This window comes from Tachypleus tridentatus, chromosome 13 (assembly GCF_004210375.1).
Source record: "Tachypleus tridentatus isolate NWPU-2018 chromosome 13, ASM421037v1, whole genome shotgun sequence".
In the NCBI taxonomy this organism is placed as follows: domain Eukaryota; kingdom Metazoa; phylum Arthropoda; class Merostomata; order Xiphosura; family Limulidae; genus Tachypleus; species Tachypleus tridentatus.
In genome coordinates, this window is record NC_134837.1 from 18,070,119 (window position 1) to 18,092,670 (window position 22,552).

Sequence of the window (22,552 nt, forward strand, 5' to 3'; positions counted from 1 at the left end):
CTGACAAACAGTTAACATGACGAAACAAGATAAACTTATTGAAATCTATTCTAAAACTAACACAAGAACAAATGTTTAAACAAAGGCCTAAACTCGCAATAGTAGAAATTCTGAGAAATGTGTTTGTTTTATTACTAACGCGACTGTCTACTGCGTTTAAATTTCGTCACGTCAACACCATAACAATAACTATGTAAGTGTCATAAGAAATTTATCTGTCTACTACTTTTCAATTTCATCACGCTAAAAGCTGGTGGAGAATTACGTTTTCATCAGCAGTGCGATTGTTCGCTACTTTTTTATTTTATTTTTCAATTTAAAGGCATAAATCTGTTTTATTAACAACGTGTCCCTGACTTCCTAATTTGTTTGTCCGTAACAATAACAACAAATAAACGTTTCTGTATGATTAGCACTACTTTCTATCATCATCAGTCTAGCAACGCTGAGTTGACCATCGTTGAAATTTAATCCTGTTTGTTCCAATGTAATCCTTTCACGTTGTCACGAGATGTGTGATTCTATGACAGATTCACCTGGCGGCAAAACGTGCGTGCTGGTACAAAGCTTCTAATTCAGGTCGCAATGATAAGCCCGTCTCGACCGAAATCTTTATTTTCAAGTTAATAAACGGAACAAGTTTCGCAGTGTTTCCCGTAGTTAGAGGATTATAATGGGCTTCAGCTTGGCCTCGCGTTACCTGTTCTTATACGAGCCTCTCGTACAGTTTTTTTTTTCTTAAACGGTTGTCCACACCCTTCCCATTTTTGAGAGTATATAAAGCCGAGATATCAGAGAAACGTACAATACCACAGCAGCTCAACTAGCCTGTGTTTTGATATTTATCGATACTTCACATAATGAAAGCTGTAAGTATATACGTTATTCGTTTCTATACCTGTCTCTCAGTTAACGTGAACACAACGTCAACCTATCAAAAGTATGTTGTTTCTAGAGTTTGAAATTACATTTCCAAAATGCAGTGGAGTTTATTTCAATTTTGACAAGCATTAGATTCGATATTTCTAAACCTACAACTGTTTCACGTTCTTAATCACGTAATCTGTATTTGTAACATTGTTATATAATTTCAGCTGTCCCTTGTCGTCTTGCTCTTGGGTGTAGCCGCCGTAATGGGCGGATATTTCGGTGGATACGGTCTTGGCTATGGTCGCGGACTTGGCTACGGAGGATACGGTTATGGCGGATTAGGCTATGGTCATGGACTCGGTTATGGCGGTTACGGATATGGTCGTGGACTCGGCTATGGCGGTTACGGATATGGTCGTGGACTCGGATATGGCGGTTACGGATATGGTCGTGGACTTGGCTATGGTGGCTATGGTTATGGCCGTGGACTAGGCTATGGCGGCTACGGATATGGCCGAGGTTATGGTTGGTGGTAAAATATTCGAAGATCCCATTATCAGGTAAATCCTCAGAGACGAATGACAGAATGATAGATAAATCTATAGAGCCTGCGGAATTTGTAAAATAACATAGAGCATACTTATTAAATTTTTTCAAGATCTTAGGTAATATATAAATATTAAAAAACTACGATCATTAGTGTTAAGCTGTATAATACGACGTAAAAATACATTCATTAGATGTTAGAAACAATGTTTTTTGTTGTTTTTTTACACTAACAGAAGTTCTTATTGGTTGTACAGTGTAAACGTTTTGTTTATTCTAACAGAAGTTCTTATTGGTTGTACAGAGTAAACGTTTTGTTTATTCTAACAGAAGTTCTTATTGGTTGTACAGTGTAAACGTTGTGTTTATTCTAACAGAAGTTCTTATTGGTTCTACAGTGTAAACGTTTTGTTTATTCTAACAGAAGTTTTCATTGGTTCTACAGTGTAAACGTTTCCCCAGATTTATCTGGATTCTAAGGTTAAATATTGTGAATAAAACAAAGAAAAGTACAACCAATAAAAACTTGTATGGGTTAAACTTTTTGTTTGTAATCTTCAAATAATTTCTCTTGTCGTGTGCTTACCTATGTAGAAACTTTCAACAAATGAATTTCAAATTAATTTTCTGTCTTCCAGGTAACTTCTCCAGCTCTTGCAGTTATGTTTTTGCTAACAATCCACAAACAAAACAGAAAACTTGATATCCGAAGGAATCCTAATATATTTCTATGATATTATTAGCTGTCACAGAAAAACTTGATATCCGAAGGAATCGTCATACATTTCCATGATATTATTAGCTGTCATTTAATTCAGCCAAATAAAATTTATTTTCTTAGATTTTATTCTAAAGTGCGTCCGTTATGTTTTATTTTAAAATGTTTTCTACAATTATTATTTATTTTGCCTTTGTTTAGCATGGTTTAATAACAACACCACGTAATAGTTTAACTGACACTTTTAATACCCCGCTCATCTCCAACTTTTAACTAGGCCTTTTTCTGATTGCTCATCTCCAACTTTTAACTAGTTCTTCTTCTAACTGCTCATCTCAAACTTTTAACTAGTTCTTCTTCTGATTGCTCATCTCAACTTTTAACTAGTTCTTTTTCTAATTGCTCATCTCCAGCTTTTAACTAGTTCTTCTTCTGATTGCTCATCACCAACTTTTAACTAGGCCTTCTTCTGATTGCTCATCTCCAACTTTTTAACTAGTTCTTCTTCTGATTGCTCATCTCCAACTTTTAATTAAGCATTCTTCTCATTCAAAACGCCATTCATATTATTAAACGTGAAATGTTTTGCACACTGCCAAAGTTATTGAAAATTACCTTTATCTAAAATGTGGATATAATTTGAAATTCGATATTATGGACTATTCATATTTTCAAAACAAAAACTTAACATCCTCAAACACGTTTCAGCAAACGTTGGTAGATGGATTTTTATAAGATATTTAGGGGTGTTGAATCCATTTGTTCTGTATGCCAAGTTGTAACAGTCAAATTTAAATTTTGAAAACCAAGACATAACTATCCTTAATGAGACTAGGTTTGGTACATTACATCTTGTGAGAATGACATCAGAGGTGTAAAGAACAACTCTCAACAAGTTGCACAGATCTTGGAATCATGCTGAAGCTCACCTCTTTGTTGACCATTATGTTTGAACATAACAGACGTCAGAACGTTGCCGTAATATTTGAAAAACAAGGAACTGGGATTCAGTACAATGGGACTGTTGAGAAAATAGTGCTCGAAAATTTTTGTCTTAAAATCAATATGCAAATATGTCCTCGTTCCTGTTTTATGACGATATTTTTTCCGAGATTAAAATTGTGTTTGTGTTTTTTCATATAATAAAGCCACATCGGGCTATCTGCTGAGTCCACCAAGGGGAATCAAATCCCTGATTTTAGGGTTATAAATCCGTAGACTTACCACTGTACCAGCGGGGGACGGTTCAAATTGACAGCTACAGCTTGGAAGATAGCAAAAATGAATTTATCATCCGTAAATTCTTTGGAAAAAGTATCTGAGGATGTTTATTCAAAAACGCCTGGACTTTCGTATACAATTACATTTACACTAACTCTAAACCAAAACGAAAAGATACAAGTTTTAAAGTAAAATATTAAAAGTTACTAAACTTTATTGCCCTACAGCATTCTTAAAAATACAATTTTTCTATCACGACTAGTTTCAGCTATAAGCCTACAACAGGAGTCTATTAACTTAATTTATCTTTATTGGTTAGTAAAAAACATTTAAAGTGTATCAATATAACTGTTTATTCTGATGATTTATATTCTAGATGGCGCGAACAACGTTGACAGCAGTTAAAATACTGATGATATCATATTGTATAAACACTTAAATCCAGAAAAAAGTCCTTTATAATAGTCCTTTAAAACCTTGTCCTGACAGGACTTTTTGTTTCATCTTATTGGCAGCGCAGAGACACAAACAAGCGTTAAAATCATGACTTCCAAGTCTTCAACAGAGTGTTAAACTCTCCTATAACAGGAATTAGGCTTGGTTTATAACTAGTTCTCTGTCATCTAAAGTTATCAGTGAAGTTTACAGAATCACATGGAGTTTGAGTACAACGGAAAATTACTTACTTATAAGTAATGGTCACTGAGATAATAATGTTTTCCTTAGTACTAATATTAATGTTAGACAGCGAAAAGTGTAGAAAAGGACAATACTCGTGTAAATAACGAAGAATATTATAAGATAAATAAAATAGAGTTTCCCGTCATGGACAAAGTTTGTTTGTTTTTGAATTTCGCACAAAGCTACACGAGGGCTATCTGTGCTAGCCGTCCCTAATTTAGCACTGTAAGACTAGAGGGAAGGCAACTAGTCATCACCACCTACCGTCAACTCTTGAGCTACTCTTTTACCAACGAATAGTGGGATTGACCGTCACATTATAACGCCCCCACGGCTGGGAGGGCGAGCATGTTTGGCGCGACGGGAATGCGAACCCGCCACCCTCAGATTACGAATCGCACGCCTTAACACGCTTGGTCATGCCAGGCCCCATGGACAAAGTAAAATTAGTAATATCAGCTGATGAAAGTGTAGAACGACAACTTGGTAAACTCAAAGAAGAAATAATTCTAGGGACTTAATAAAAATATCCTACGATATAACAAAAATACTACAAAAGTCACCAAAAATAAACTCAAGACCCACAAACTCATATGCTTTCGAGTTCTAAGAACCCAGAAAGAAACGCAGTATATGTTGTAATATGTCATCCGCCTTTCACCCAATACCAGAAACCACCAACCTGTTTCATACCCGATGAATAAAGCAGTGATTTAGAAGGTGTATATTACGTCACTTTTCATGAGAGAGAAAAAAGAAGGCCCGGAATGGCCATGTGGTTAGGGCACTCAATTCGTGATATCAGGGTCGTTGGTTAGAATCCCCGTGGCACATACATGCTCGCCCTTTCAGTCGTAAATGCGTTATAATGTGACGATTAATCACACTATCCGTTGGTAAAAGAGTAGTCCAAGAGTCGGCGGTGGGTAGTGATGACTAACTGCCTTCACTTTAGTCTTACAATGTTAAATTAGGGACGGCTAACGAAGATACCCCTCGTATAGCTTTTGCGAAATTCAAAAACAAACAAACATGAGAAAAACCAGTTAGGATGGCAATCCCATTACGGAAAATAGTTGTATTTATTATAAAACTTAATTCGTTTACAATTCATATTTCACGGAAGCATTACGTAACACAAACACAACATTATTTATTTAATTTCTTGACACTGTTTATTTATTATTATTATTTTCCAAGAATTAACTTTACTATCATTCACACGTACTGACGAAAAAGCAAGTTAGATTTCTTTGTTTCACAAGTTGGTCAGGCAACTGTAGAAAGCGCATAAAATGGAACAGTTTGCCCCAGAAAATCTGAAAATATTAAACTATCTCATAAAAGGTTTGTAATGGTAGACAACGAGAACTATAAGGTCAAAGCAGAGATTATTGTATGCACAAAATTAATTATAAACACCACAAAACAAGCTAAGAAACAAGTTATCGAAATACACTTTTATTTCAACAAGACCAAAGAAGATGAAACGTCAAGAATAATATCTTATCTGTAACTGGGCTGAACAGTACGCACTACAGAAATTCACAAATATAATACATCTCTACGACAAACTGTGTTAATCTGTGACGTGGAAAATGTATTAGATCCTAGAAACGACTTAAACCTAGTTACTGCTTTTATTTCTTTATTTATCAAAAAACAAATTCCGAATTCTTAAGCTCTCTATAAATGGTTCCCAGATAAAATAACAATGGAATCTATATTAATGCACGTGTGATTTACCATAAATTTAAGTAAAATCTTCCAAGAAATAAAGCTCAGACGTTTTCATGAAAGAAGCAGAAAACACACAAACGTAGTATCGGTACTTAGAAGGTCTTACCAATGGAATCTATATTATGCATAAACATATCAATGAATAAAGCTTAGATGCTCCAGCAGAAGAGTAAAAAACACATGAACATGGTATCGATACTTAGAATGTCTAAAATAACACTTGGATGTTGTACCATCAAACACTTACTTCCATTTTAATAATTATTTTAATCTTCAATGAATGATGTTGACATAACCTATTGTTTTGCACCTATTTTTTATCCATCAATTTTATGTAACCTCTTGAAACAGTGCCTCTCTCTAAAAGTCTTTTAACACCGTATCCTGTAAAAGATACACATGTGTTGTACTTTTTTTTATTACTTCACTGTCAAGAGATTGTAACAAATGAATTTTACCCGAACAACTCAGCAAAACACAATAACTGTCGTTCTTGGATAACAGGTTCATGTTGATGGTTTCCTCACGCACATCAAACCTTAAACAATGGTGTTCTTTTAAACTCGAATTCTGCACTTTCGGCTTCAACAAAGTCGTATATTATTTCCTAGAATGTTTTACAAGCTTGTGGTAATGACTCTGATAACTTTTTTGAAAACTTCTTGTAAAATCAGTGTTTCGCTCTGTTCGAATAAAATTGCATTTTTGTAATTCAAAATGAATAATTTCATTTAAAAACCTTTTAAGGATTCTTCTTTACATTGTATGGACAAAATTAAACCATAAAAATGTATATCCACAAGGAAAAGGATCACATGTCTCTTCAGTTACAGGAGAGGAAATAAAATGACGCCTATAAACGTTCGAATCATTCCAAGGTCCTTGCCACTTGATGAACCTATTCCTTCTGTAAGAGCAGTAGTTTTAAAAAATTTTAATTCCATTCAGTGATGACGAGAAAACTACCAAATGTCTTCTAATACAAACCTTAAACAATTAATCTACAGGTTCTTTAAGTCAATAATTGCTTTGTTTATTTATTTTATATAGCGGAAAGTTACTCGTGTTAATCAACTTTGAGTTAACTCTAGTGGAATATTTCCCTCTTGCGATCGTGTTCGGTAACGGGATTTGAACCCAAGGGCTGTAAGTTGTGAGTCAAGTGCTCTAACCAGCAAGCTATGACTAGCCTCATACACTCAGAACATGGAGTTTTGTTGTAATCGTGGATTTAGAAATTACCACGTCTGAATATCACTTGCATCTAATTGCATTGGAAAACAAAGTAAATGGATCAACTCGGGTAGGAGACGATCCTGAAAGACGATAAAGAAAGTGTGATACCAGATGAGATTCCACTAACACAAAGATCCGTACCAAAATCAATCCCTGTGCACTAGGTAACAAAACGAAACACAGTCGAGAAGGATCCCCATCTGAAATTGATGTCAACAAGATATGAAGCTATCGAGATAAAGCTTGCAGTCATACTATCCGTTTAATCACCACATATCTTAAGAAGTAGCAAATAAAACAAGTAGTCTGTATCAAGACATACTGAACAAATCGCTGAATGCAACATGCTTACATTTATGTTTAATCGAATTGGCTAACGGACACTAGTTTCGCTGCAGGGTTATTGTAAAGAAGCATGGTCGTCAGACAGAGTATGACCGGACGTGTGACAACTTGATGAGGCTTCAAAGGCATAACTTGCTCAACGTATGTAGATCATCGATATATTTGAACAATGTTTAACCCAATATTATAGCGAGTTCTGATATATTTTATCTATAAGAATACTATCAGGAATATCCGTAGTGGTTCATAATAGTGATCGCCCATTCGTTCTTCTTTATTATAATTTAATATTTTCTCGTCAGTCTACAGCAAACATTGCTGTGAGTATTATAATAAAGCCTGGTAAATATTAAAAACGGCTGGTGTGGGTAGAGGAAGCACCATGTCGAGGAGCGAACAACGTTTCGACCTTCTTCAGTCATCGTCAGGTTCACAAAGAGAGAAAGGGTCACTGATCGGTAGCTGACCACATGTTTGAAGGTGGTTGTGTAATTAAGTATAGAACGTAGTGGGTGTAGAAAACACCCAAATACGAAGTAAAAAAACAAACACAAAATTAAAGAAGCCTTACTTATACAAAAACTCAAGCCCAAAATAAACCAAAACAAAGGAACACCTTTATACCTATATTAATAAATATATCTAACATTTAAGCATCCCCTCCACATTCCTACACTCAATTACATAACTGCCTTCAAACATGTGATCATCTACCCGTCAGTAACCCTTTTTTTCTTTGTGAACCTAACGATGACCGAAGAAGGCCGAAACGTTGTTCGCTCCTCTAAATAGTGCTTTCTTTACCTATACCAGCCGTTTTTAAATTTATTTGGTTACGTAGGAAATAGCGGCAACTGTATAACTGTTGGCACTCAACCTTTTTAATGTAGTTTGAGGTTTATATGAAGTATTATAATCTACTATATGTATACATATATTGCTGGAAGTAATTTAATCTTTACATCGCAGGCATAACACATGTACCACAATGATTATTAACTCATTACTGTAGCTCTATTAATGTCGCGTACCATTTGTATCTATATAGATTCCTGCCTTTTAGAACACGACGTTGCTGACAGGACTGCATTTTTTTTTACCACTGCATGATCGATTTCAGTCAAGTTACACAAACGTTTAAAACGTTATACAAAGGTCTAGGCTGTTTCTCACAACATAAATCTTTAAGCTATAGTTTAAAAGACAGCACCAAGCAGAGGTTCGAGCATCTGATTGGCAGTCACGGTGTTGACTGATGGTAAACGTCAAATTATAGTCAAATCTGCATGACTGTGATTTTATAGATACTGTGATTAGTCATCTTTGAAGTTATCTATAAGAAACTGTAAGAACCGTACAAGAAGACTGCGATTCCAGTAAAAAGTGAAGCAGGAATTTTGAAGTTATCTATAAGAAACTGTAAGAACCGTACAAGAAGACTGCGATTCCAGTAAAAAGTGAAGCAGGAATTTTGAAGTTATCTATAAGAAACTTAGAAAATACTTAGTTTTATATGACGTATGCAGCAGCGACGATCAATCAGTGTTTAAGGTCGACACAGTGAAATGTTCTGAACTAAACTACATCAAAAATGGAGGGGTTAAGGTATATAACTATAATTCATTAATAATTGTTAATTAATGCTTTGTTAACCTTGTGTAGATTGTGCAGAATGTCATACAAAGAGGAAATCTAACCAGTTGTAGCAAAACCTGACTGGCTTTACTGTGGTCAGCTAAGAAGAGAAAGGAAGATATATAACAACTATAAGAAATATTAAAAATATTTATTTATATATATATATACATATACATATCGTATTATATCACGACAGATTGTCTTATATTTGCACTGGCAATACAAGAATGTATGTATACAAGTTAAAAAAATTCATACAGTTATATATGTCAATGATAGCATTGTGTCAACCATATCATGAGCATTAGTCGTCCAATTTGTATGAAGACGAACCAAAGGTCGTTATTGTCTGACCAGAAAGCATCATACATGAGCTACGTATTTCATTAAACTGCTTCAGATGTGGAAATGTTAATATTATATAGATTGGTGTCCATCATGGTTCGTTTCTGAATTTTGCACAACGTTACACGAGGGTTATCTGCACTATCTGTCCCTAATTTAGTAGTGTACGACGAGAGGGAAGGCAGCTGGTCATCACCGCCCACCACCCACTCTTGGGTTACTCTTTTACTAACGAATAGCGGGATTAACCGTCACAATATAACGTCCTCACGGCTGAAAGGGCAAACATCTTCGGTGTGACGAAGATTCTAGCCCGCGACCGTCGGATTACGAGTCGAATGCCTTAACCACCTTGCCCTGAAGGGGCGTCCATGATGGACATAAGAAAGTAAATGAACTATATTATATAGTTTAATAATTTTAAAATAGCAAATAATAATTTTCAAACGAATAGAAACAAAAAGTAGCGAAAATGAAAAGGCAGTTATTAGACGTAAACAAATAAGCTAAAAGTTTGAAACAGTCTAACACGTGAAATATTTAGAAGAGTCAAAACACAGATCTGTAACTTTAGAATATAGTATACACGGTACTTCAAATACAAGTTTGTTTACTTTTATTGCGTTTGCATTTTCATTGTAAGCTACCTATTTGTTTTTGAAGGTTCCTATTCCTTTTGCGGGTTCGAATCCCCGTCACACCAAACACGCTCGCCCCTTTCAGCCGTGGAGGCGTTATAAAGTTACGGTCAATCCCACTATTCGTTGGTCAAAGAATAGCCCAAGAGTTGGCACTGAGTGGCGATGACTAGCTGCCTTCATTCTTGTCTTACACCACTAAATTAGGGACGGCTAGCGCAGATAGCCCTCGTGTAGCTTTGCGCGAAATTCAAAACAAACCAAACCAAACCTATTCCTCTTTCCGAATTAACAATTTTTTAATTAACTTGTTCTTAGTTAAATCTCTTGTACTGTTAATCTTATATCGAAAAACAAGCAAAAACAACAATCTTGTAATGACAGAAGTATTGAGTTAAGTGACAAAGATGCAGGTCTGTGATCGAAACTATTTTCAAGAAAATTGTTTCATTTATGAGAGTGTTTTTAGTTATAATGTTTATACGATTTAGAAATGTTGTTTAGTTGATATAAGTGCATGTAAGTAAGATATCATAACTTCGTTGTGACATATTGCAGCTGCCTAGTAAAATTATATATCTCAACATTATGTCTGATGTCCACGGTGACTGAAGAGTAATCGATAATAATTTAGCTAATTGTGGACTGCAATAATTTCCACCTATTTTTCTAGTAATTAGTTTTGTAATTCACTTTTATAATTTCATTCATAAATATAGTTGGTGATGTGATTTAATCCGACAGTTGGCAACAATAACAGGTTCAAAACTGCAGCTGATGTTTTGAATAAATAAGACAACTCCAAACCTGTTCACTACTGTAGATGGCGATGCGGTACAATGTTAAAACTTGGAACGTGTTCACGACCCTAACTAACGTCGTGGTCTAATCTTATAGCTGAGAACGATAACTGGCAGTGAAACCTAATGTTACATCCCACAACATGTTTCAAAATCGTAACCTGGATTATGATTTAACTTTAAAATTCACGTCAAATTAAACGCACGTGCAGTGTGCTTTCCATCTCATTATTTTCTTACATCTTTCACAATCCTATGATAGCAGTTAACTTTGGATCTCTTGACTTTCACAACCACATTGTACAGTCTTACGATAGTTATTAACTTTTGATCTTGTTAACTTATTACAACATCCACGACCGTATCTCGTGGCTCTAGGATAGTGATTAATCGATAGATGGTTTTGTTTCTTCTACTTTCGTTTGTTGGTACTTATATATTTAGTGGGATTTCTAAACGTTATTCACTGTTCTTACAAAAATATATTGTTAGGAAAAATAGGAGAGCTTTGTAAACAATGGAATTATGTGAAATAAAAAAAAATGAACTTTTTAACATTTTGTCAGAAAGAGTAAAATTTAGTTAAACAATACTGAAGTCAAGGAAGAAAAAAACATCCTTTATTGAGATCTAGAATCATACGGTAAAGATATCAACAAGACAAGAAGATATACAACGACAGTTGGAATTTATTGTATCTCACATTGCGATATTCTAATAAAATAATTATATGAAATCAAGAAGTTAACTTTCAGAACGTTAAGGTATTTTTAGTGTTAACTCTTAAGAGTGAATTTATGAAAATTAGTTTGTTTTTAGTGTTAACTTTTAAACACGAACACGGGAAGTTAATGCGTTTTCTAGTATCAAGTGTCAAACATAAATTCAAGGGTTTGTTGGTTTGTTTTAAATTTCTCGCAAAGCTACACGATGGCTATCTGCTCTAGCCGTCCCTAATTTAGCAGTATAAGTACTAGAGGGAACCAATTCTTGGGCTACTTTTTTACCAACGAATAGTGGGATTGACCGTCACATTATAACGTACTGACTGCTGAAAGGGTGAACATGTTTGGTGTGACAGGGATTCGAACACCCGCAACCGTCGGATTATGAGTCGAGTGCCTTAACCACCTGGCCATTCCGGGAAAATTCAAAATTCATCAGACTTAAGATGTTTGGAGTTTTCAGGCGTCATATGTTAAGTCCGAAAGTTGAAAGATTTTTATCATTAACTATTAAAAATAAATTCAGAGAAGTTAAGGCGTTTAGTAATGTTAAGTATGTAAACATGAATTCAGCAAAGTGTGTGTGTGTGTGTGTTGCGTATAGCAAAGCCACAAAGGGCTATCTGCTCAGCCCACCGAGGGGAATCGAACCCCTGATTTTAGCGTTGTAAATCCGGAGACATACCGCTGTACTAGAGGGAGGCAACTTCAGGAAAGATATGGCGTTTAAATTGTAACGTTGAAGGCGGGAAAGTTACGGTGATTTTATTTTTGTATCACAATTGAAGTCTGAAAATTCGATGTTTAGGATTTTCGATTTTTGGTCTTCATGTTAAATAAAGTTTGTGTTTCGAATCCTAGATTTTAGGAGTCTTTTAAAAGTAAAGAATTAGAAGCAGTATTGTTTCTCAATACATGCACTTAGAATCTTGGAGACCTAGAAATATGATAGACTACAAGTATTGATGCTTTATAAGAGTTAGATTGTTAGAGATTTGTAAAGTGCGTATGTATTAAATTTGACGCGTAAAACCACACGAGAATATCTGCGCATATCTGTTCTTAGGGAAGACAATCAGTCAACACCAGACATCTCCAACTTCAGTGATAATTTTTTGTCTGATCAAATAGTGGGATGTAATTGTGGCTCTTATGAAGCACTTGTGGTTACGAAGCGGGGAACGCTTTTCTTTGCGGTAAAAAGCACACAAACCATAAGCTCTGAAATTTACAGTCGGAGCACGTTAACCACTAGGTCACGCCCGGCCCATTCAGAATGAGAGTGACAAAAACATAGAGAAAAAAGAGAAAAGATTAGATTAGAAATAAGGACCACATGTGCTCTACGTTAAGAAAAATATACAGATGGGCAAACGAGAAAAATATCCTTGGCTAGATAGATATTTATTTTCTCGCATACCAAGTTGGCGTGCTCTTATTTTGCTCTGTATTAAATGTGCTGCCATCTACTGTAATTTTTGTCACGAAACCAAATAATCGTATTAAAGGAGTATAGAACAAAGAAACTGATTCTTCTTGGGTAATGTATACATTTTGTAGTGAATGAAAAGTTTCTCGAAGGAGGGTTTATCTTCTTTTACCTCACGCGGTTTCTTAACATTATAAATTAGGTGTTTTTATTTTCAAAAATAAAGACGCTAACAAGCATTTAAATTTTATTTTCTGTATTTCAATGCTATCAACACGTTTACTTTTAAATCCACTAAAATATAAATTGAAATATTTTAAATCGTATAAAAACATTTTATCCTATCAAATATGATAAAGTAGTTACTCCAAATACCCTTATTGACAACATTTCCTCCAGGGACCCTTTTAAACACCCTTTCTGACTTTAAAACTACCCGAATTGTACAGTAGTATCTCCAAACACTGTTTAAAACACTCATGTTGAATTTATAACTAACCCTTACGATACAACAGTTCCCCTATAAACTGTTTCATACATTCTAAATAGTTTTCTTAACTCTCCATTTTGATACAGTATTTCCAATATAGATTTTTTAGAACACTCATATAGACTTTATAACTTTCTTGTGTAGTAAGAAAGTTTCCTTATAGACTGTTTCAAATACCCATTACTAATTTTACAACTACCCCAAAGTGTACAATAGTTCCTTTTATACTGTTAGTTTATTGTTATAAGTATATGTCATTAGACGGTAACGGAGAATAGTTCTAGTTTATTGTTATACGTATGTATCATCAGACGATAACGTAGAATAGTTTTAGTTTATTGTTATACGTATGTATCATCAGACGATAACGTAGAATAGTTTTAGTTTATTGTTATAAGTATGTATCATCAGACGATAACGGAGAATAGTTTTAGTTTATTGTTATAAGTATATGTCATCAGACGATAATGTAGAATAGTTTTAGTTTTAGACAATCATTTATGTCATTATGCTCTTTATACTTTTCGTAATTCTAAATGATATGGTTACAAGTAACGTGAATTATTCTGTATTCGTAGTTAAAGTAATATAGTCCATTTACTGGTTAGTAAGTATATACAAAGCTTCATACAATACGATGTAAGAATATATTTTTATCTTTGTACAACTGTCACCTTAGACATGTAGACGCTTTGTAACTTGTTTTGTTGTTGTTCACTGTATAATTTATGTAGCAACATCAACGTGGACAGAAATACATTTTGTAACTTTGCTCACAATAAAAAGTATGCAACAACATGAACGTTGTAGATTCTGTGTAACGTTTCTGTTCTCAATACAACGTATGCAACAACATGAACGTTGCAGATTCTATGTAACGTTTCTGTTCTCAATACAACGTATGTAGCCACACGAACGCAGACAAGCAGACACTTTGTAAATTGTTCACAATGAAAATTATACAGTAATTCCAAAATCACAAGAGTGAAAGCGAATATAATATAATATAATACAATATAATACAATATAATATAATATAATATAATATAATATAATATAATATAATATAATATAATATAATATAATATAATATAATATAATATAATATAATATGTCAATGACACTATATCTTTCATATCTAGTGCCGACATCAGTTCAGGTGGCGTGAGACAAGCTATATATACATATCGTTAGCTTTTGTTACCAGGAAACAAATGAATTATAGTTTTTAAGCCATTTACTTTTAGGTTAAGAATAATCAAAACAACATTATCAATTTAATTTTGTAAGTCTGTTTATTTTATTTTGTAAGTCTGTTTATTTTATTTTGTAAGTCTGTTTATTTCATTTTCTAAGCCTGTTTATTTCATTTTGTAGGTCTATTTATTTTATTTTGTAAGTCTGTTTATTTCATTTTGTAAGTCTGTTTATTTCATTTCGTAAGTCTATTTATTTTATTTTGTAGGATTTTTTTCATTTTGTAAGTCTGTTTATTTCATTTTCTAAGCCTGTTTATTTCATTTTGTAGGTCTATTTATTTTATTTTGTAAGTCTGTTTATTTCATTTTGTAAGTCTGTTTATTTCATTTCGTAAGTCTATTTATTTTATTTTGTAGGATTTTTTTCATTTTGTAAGTCTGTTTATTTCTTTTTCTAAGCCTCTTTGTTTCATTTTGTAAGTCTGTTTATTTCATTTTCTAAGCCTGTTTATTTCATTTTGTAAGCCTGTTTACTTTAAATTTGTAAGTCTATTTCATTTTGTAAATCTGTTTATTTTATTTTGTAAGTGTGTTTACTTTAAATTTGTAAGTCTATTTCATTTTGTAAATCTGTTTATTTTATTTTGTAAGTCTGTTTATTATTGTTATTTAGTTTTATTAACTCTATTTATTTTTCAGACGAAAAAGCGAACAGTAAGCTACGCTTTATCTTCCCGAGCGGCTCAACTAACCACACGTTAAAAGGGACGAAACTGTATTAGTAATTCTAAGAACCCATGAACGAAAATCAAAGAAGAACATATTAAAACACGTGGACTGGATTAAGATCTGTCGTATATGCTGCTGACGAGTCTTTTCGGCCAATACAAGAGTCCGGCTTATGACAGGCAAACAAACCGTTACTGTTATTTACAGCGCAACTTTGTAGTTACACGAACACGTTATAAATTTTTGTTGTTTCACAAAATAACTTTCGTGAGCTTTCTTCTTGTTTTTTTCGTCATTTCTTGATTATTTTAATACATTTTATAACCTGATGATAATAGTAACGTATCAGTTCCCATTCATAAACAGGTTCAGTAATTTGCTGTTTGTCCTGATAAATGGGTTCGATAAATTTTCGGTTTACCGCGACATATGGGTTAAGCAACTTCCCGTTCACCGCTATAAACAGGCTAAGTAAATTTTAGTTTTTTTCCCTGATAAATTGTTAAGTATTGTTTGTTGTTTGTCTTGAGTTAAGTACAAAACAAAGCTACACTATGAGTTATCTGTGCTCTACCCACCACGGGTATCGAAACTCGGTTTTTAGTGATATAAGTCCGCAAACATACCGCTGTGCCACTGAGGGGCAAAATGTCACCTTCCATTTACTCCGATAAATTGTTAAGTAACTTTTTGTTTAGCCTAATAAATAATTTACGTACATTTCAACCCACCCTGTACCTTCTATAATTCTAATAAACAGTGCTTTTATTTTACGAACCAGACAAGTATAAGTTTCCAGTAGACTATCGGTATCGTGTGTTTGCACAGTTTTATACGAGAACCCTGAAATGGATAGCGAGGAAATGAGAACTTCGGGTTTTGGACGTTTTACATTCTCGAGAACCACATTCCTGCTTCTGTACTGATTAACTCTTATCTCGTCTACCAGATGAAACTCAGAGTGACCTCTCCATTTAATGGTTTTTGACTTAAGAGTCCATAACCATCTATATTTGTCAGAGATTCTGCCATAGATCATGTACATATAGGGAGATTATTCAACAATATTTACTCTTTTATTGCAATCCTTATACCAAGTGTGCGTGGATAGTGGAAAGTAAATTTACTATCTTATATACCAGTTACGACCACGTTCAACTACACACTATCTTTATACGTACGACCTAGTGAAGTAGAACGTCTTACGTATTGTTCTGATGTGTATTTTCCGGGTTCCTAAAAAGATAATTACTCCCACAGCCCACGTTTGAACGCAACAAAAGTTGGGTGTTTTGTAGACCATACCTAAAGTTACGACCCAACAACAAATAGAACAGTTACAGGACATATATTTAGTCTTTTATTATTTTATCCTATCAACAAACTTACCCTGTAGAGCGTTAATAAAGAAATAAATACCTCATTATCGGTAATGGACTTCACATTATATTTACGTAATAATAAAGATAATACCCATTGATAGAAACTATTACAGTATGGTATGATTCTTAGATCACACACATTGAGTTACGACCAAGCAACAACGAGAAAAGTTACATGAAATTCAACAAGTGTTTAGTCTTTCACTGTTTTGATGAACGTTGCATCTCTTCCCCCATACTCTGTTTTGTTATCTTCATTTAATTTTTCATTTTACGAGATCATATTAATGTAAGTGTTTCATCATTTTACCGAGCGTAAGAATTATACATCGTGATTTCGAACCTCGATAGCATTTTCTTCCAAATATTGTACACACTATATCATGTATTTTAATAAAGATGGGTTATTAAAACAGTGTTTAGTGAGTTTAAGATCAATCTGAACCACTTCTTTGCTTTCCAAGGTAACCACAGGCTACCAAACATACGTAACTGTTTATTTAACAAGCTTGCTCAAAGTTTCTGACAAGTTCAGTGTTCCTAAAGTAAGACAATGTTTTGAAAATGAAATCGCTTTATAATAATTTTGATCTGAATTCTGACTTAAAACTAGATAGCCTGCTGTCTTGATACAAATGTTGAAAATGGCTTTCTAACCACAACAACGACAAATGTGTTTTTAAATACTTAATGATGTAATTATTTTTCTTCGACAATTGTTCTTTCATTTTTCTTTGTCACGAAAATGGATAAATTAAGAGTTTTCTATATTATTTAGAGAATTGTGAAATTTCTTATTTTAAATAACGTAACTTATTCAGCTCTTGTATTTCATATAAAGGAATAAGGAAAAGACCCTAAACATCTTACAAAAAAGAACAACAGAATCTTATAACGAAAAGCCATACACACAGTTAGATAAAGTTTGTTAAAAGATTGAACGACTATAATTTAAAACATTAGAAACTTTATTTGTGTTTTTTTAGATAAAGATAAAATACATTCTACTTCCATCTTTGATATTGTTTTAAATGTTTGCTCTGTTATCAAATTTTAGGAAATCGATATTTAATTAAGGTGTTAATACAATACAATGGGAAAACATTAGTTGTTTTAAGTACAAATTGTAATTTGTGTATTTAATTTTTATTTGTATAATTTAGAGAATTATAGATACGTTTTTGTGTAGGTCACTTAAAAATTAAAATTTTCAGAAGAAAAAAACATTTGACATTAAGGTTAATGACATCTCAACACGCGCACCAATTACTTTACGTTACGTAATCTAACATTAACCATTGTTACTGCTTTCTTTATGTGATAACAATAGCAGTTTTAGATCGTCCTATATGCGATAAACTAATTGTTATTGTGTAAACTGTGTTTCTAGTATTTTAATTTAGGTGTTTGTATTACTAGAGGAAGCTCTGGATGTAAATTTTAGACATTTTATGACAGTCTAGACCTCACATGATCTCTCAAATATTTGAGGTATGGGTAAAACATGTATTATAAAAACAAACAGCAAATGATCATGTGAATTAGCTGTTTAGTCAGGAGTTTATTCATGAGCCAGTTTGTCATTGACTGAGTGTGGTAAGGATAATTAATTCTAGTCAGTAGATTAGTTGGTTATTAAATTTCTTACTGTGTTATTGATTGAATAGCAAGAATGTTAGACAGACTTATGTTGTTTCATTGATTTTTTAATATCATTATATATTATTATATAATATATATATTATATGATATTATATTATATATATATTATATGATATTATATTATATATATATTATATGATATTATATTATATATATATTATATGATATTATATTATATATATATTATATGATATTATTTAATATCATATAATTTTAACAAGGAAGTTTTATTTGTGAGTTAGGCCTATCATTAGCTTTGGAATTTCAGTTGAATCATTATTTGTTTAGTATGATTTATCAATGACTGTAACTTGCAGAACGTTATTAAGGATATAAGTAACTTATTATCATTAACTGGATTAAAACAACATAAAAAATCACCCCATAATAAAAACCTTTACAGTTTTATGACAAACAGTAACATTGATTCTATGTTACAGTGTTGAACGTTGAAAGCTCACAAATAATGAAACCAGTCCTCTATACATTTTAAATTAAAATAAGGTTAAAAAGAATAAAAGAGCATTTTAAATCTATTTCAGTTTACTCACGGTGCTGCCTAGAAGGTCCTTTTGTTGAATACAAGAACTCATCAGCTAGGGTAGATATTCTACGTAGACTGAATAATATTTGTGTTTTGTGGAAGATCAGAATAAAATAATATTCTTTTTACCACCAAAGCTCCGTTTGATTAATTTGTTTATAACGCGTATATAATAACAAAATGTATTATTATTATACACACCGAATGTACAAAATGAGTTGTTTGTGAACTAACGAAAACGTTCGGACCTTTTGTTTCTTCTTGATAGCCAGTGTTTAAATTGTATGCTGTTAAACTCACCATTTCAAAGCTGTCTAATGAATCTAATATCATATTTATAAACACTGAAGTTTTTGCAATGCAGATAATATTTTATTCATATATATTATTTCACCAACGATAAGAGTATTTTATTATTAATACATTTTACTGGCTACAGTATTCTAGTAGCAGTATTCTAGTATCCTTTTATACAGTACTGATGTTTTGTAAAGTACAAATCAATGTTGCTTTGTGAAACAGTTTTGACGTAATGTGAACTATTTTTAAAGCTTAGGAAGCAATCTGAGCTGTTTAAAAATCAAATTAAGCTGTAACAGATTATGACAAAGAAATAATTTTGTTAATCGGTTAATGAGTAAGTATTTATAGATTCAGTATTTATTTAGTTAATTAAGTGCTGTGAACACTGACTTTATTGGTTTATTTTGTATAGAAATATGCGAAAATGCCATGAGCACAAAGATAGAAAAGCAAAATTTGAAACTGTTGTATTAGCATCTATGGTGAAATTAGGCTTATCGGTGGACATTAGTTAAGCTGATAACCTGTAGAACTTGCAGTTAAAATAAAATAAAATAATTTTGTTATCATTGAGCAGAGTAGAATTTGTATTCGTCTTTATTTTTGTACCAAATAATCTAACATAACTAAAAGAATCTAACCAACAGTAGAAATCAACGCAAAAACTGGTGTCAGGAGTGGAGTTAGTTTAGTAAAAATAAAACAGAATATAGCCTTTATCTTAAAAAAAAAAAGACATATGTTCTCGAAGCGAGATCAAAACTGTACTAAAAATGGTGGAAGAGAGAAGAACCGATCAATAAGAAACAAAAGGAAAGAGAAAACCAATAACAAAGAAAGAGTAGCCTAAGATTTACAGATTATGTAAGATCAGGATTAAGATTTACAGATTATGTAAGATCAGGATTATATATTATCGAAGACAAGAGTGGAAAAGCCATAGGAATTGTACAAAATGGCATCGATGATGTAAAATATGAAAATACGAAATGGCATCAGTAAAGAAAAAGGAAAATTACAAAACGAAAACCGATGAAGTATAAAACAACGACGAAATCTATGAATCACAGAGGTCAAATGTCAAGGTAAAAATAACAAAAATAACTTTGTTTTAAATTTGTTGCGTAAAAAGCACAGTTTAATATGAAACACTTATAAATATTAATAAAACGAATTTTGTTTGAAGTCAAGCTGCACAATTACACACAAGGTATCGAACCCGGTTATTAGTCTGTAGACATACCGCTGTGTCACTGCGGAGAGGGGTATTAATAAAAGATTTTGTTTATTTGTTTGTTTCGGATATTCGCGCAAAAGTACTCAAGGGCTGTCTGCGCTAATTCTTCAAAATTTTTAACTGAAACATTAGTGAGAATTCAACTAATTAAAAACACCCACAGACAACATTAAAAGCACCCACAGACAACATTAAAACACCCACAGACAACATTAAAAACACCCACAGACAACATTAAAAGCACCCACAGACAACATTAAAACACCCACAGACAACATTAAAACACCCACAGACAACATTAAAAACACCCACAGACAACATTAAAAACACCCACAGACAACATTAAAAGCACCCACAGACAACATTTAGACTTCTCTAAAGTAGGATTTGATCGTCACACTTATAATGGTCCCATAGGACTAATCGCGTGACCCGGCATGGCCAAGCGTGTTAAGGCGTGCGACCCGTAATCTGAGGGTCGCGGGTTCGTATCCCTGTCGCGCCAAACATGCTCGCCCTTTCAGCCGTGTGAGCGTTATAATGTGACGGTCAATCTTACTCTTTGTTGGTAAAAGAGTAGCCCAAGCGTTGGCGATGGGTGGTGATGACTAGCTTTCTTCCCTCTAGTCTTACACTGCTAAATTAGGTACGGCTAGCACAGATAACCCTCGAGTAGCTTTGTGCGAAATTCAAAAACAAACAAACAGGAGTAATTGCAAATTTGTGACAAACAAAACCCGAACTATTAATAGTCAGATTCATAGTTATACACACTACCAGACATATTTTAACCAAGGAGACAATTGTTAGACATGAATCGTGTATATAACAATACTAGACATGTTTTAACCAAAGAAAAATTGTCAAACATGAATCATGTATATAACACTACCAGACATCTTAAAAAAAATAAAAGAAAATTGTTAAACATGAATCACGTATATAGCACTATTAGACCTGTTTTAACCAAAGAGAAAATTGTTAAACATGAATCATGTACATAACATTATATATAAGACAAATATAAATTATTTATAAGCTTTTCTTGTAAAAATTAACTACTTGACATTAAAAGTTTAGAAAACTTTATCACACAGTTAAATATCTGGCTGCAAATCAAACGTTTATGATAGCTTAATATAAAACCTAAACAAAAGAATAAACACAATATGTTCATAAAACTTTATTATGTAGTAAAAGGAGCGGCCATAAATAAAAAGCTTATAATTTATTATTCGTTGTTAAACAAAAAACACGCAATGGGCTATCCGTGCTGTGCCCATCACGTATATCGGACCTGATTTTTAGTGTTATAAAAAAATCAGACTTACCGCTGAGCCACTAACGGATACTTAACGAAATATAAAAACGAAACATTCGAACATGGAAATTCTATAAAAGTTTTAATAAAAAACAGCCAAACATAAAACATTTGTTAAACTCGATGATTAAACAAAGTAAATGATGAAACATGTAACACATATAGTGTTCATTATGTATACAAAAAATGGTCAAACATGAAACGTTTATGAAGGTTGGTATATTATAAACAGAATCGAAGCATTAAACGTTTATAAAGGTTTGTATATTATAAACAGAATCGAAGCATTAAACGTTTATATAACTTTATCATATAAAATGTACAAACAGCCAAATATGAAACGTTTATAAAGGTTTGTATATTATAAACAAAATCGAAGCATTAAACGTTTATAAAGGTTTGTATATTATAAACAGAATCGAAGCATTAAACGTTTATAAAGGTTTGTATATTATAAACAGAATCGAAGCATTAAACGTTTATAAAGGTTTGTATATTATAAACAGAATCGAAGCATTAAACGTTTATATAACTTTATCATATAAAATGTACAAACAGCCAAATATGAAACGTTTATAAAGGTTTGTATATTATAAACAGAATCGAAGCATTAAACGTTTATAAAGGTTTGTATATTATAAACAGAATCGAAGCATTAAACGTTTATATAACTTTATCATATAAAATGTACAAACAGCCAAATATGAAACGTTTATAAAGGTTTGTATATTATAAACAGAATCGAAGCATTAA

The 22,552-nt window shown here is 32.8% G+C and overlaps 1 protein-coding gene across 1 annotated transcript; it reads left to right on the forward strand.

Annotated features, from left to right (window-relative positions):
* Positions 1–709: 709 nt before the first annotated feature.
* Positions 710–2,263, forward strand: LOC143239266 (uncharacterized). The gene is made up of 3 exons (XM_076480184.1): positions 710–869; positions 1,095–1,430; positions 2,055–2,263. The coding sequence occupies exons 1-2, from the start codon at positions 861–863 to the stop codon at positions 1,404–1,406; spliced, it is 321 nt and encodes a 106-aa protein (XP_076336299.1). The 5' UTR covers positions 710–860; the 3' UTR covers positions 1,407–1,430; positions 2,055–2,263.
* Positions 2,264–22,552: the final 20,289 nt, after the last annotated feature.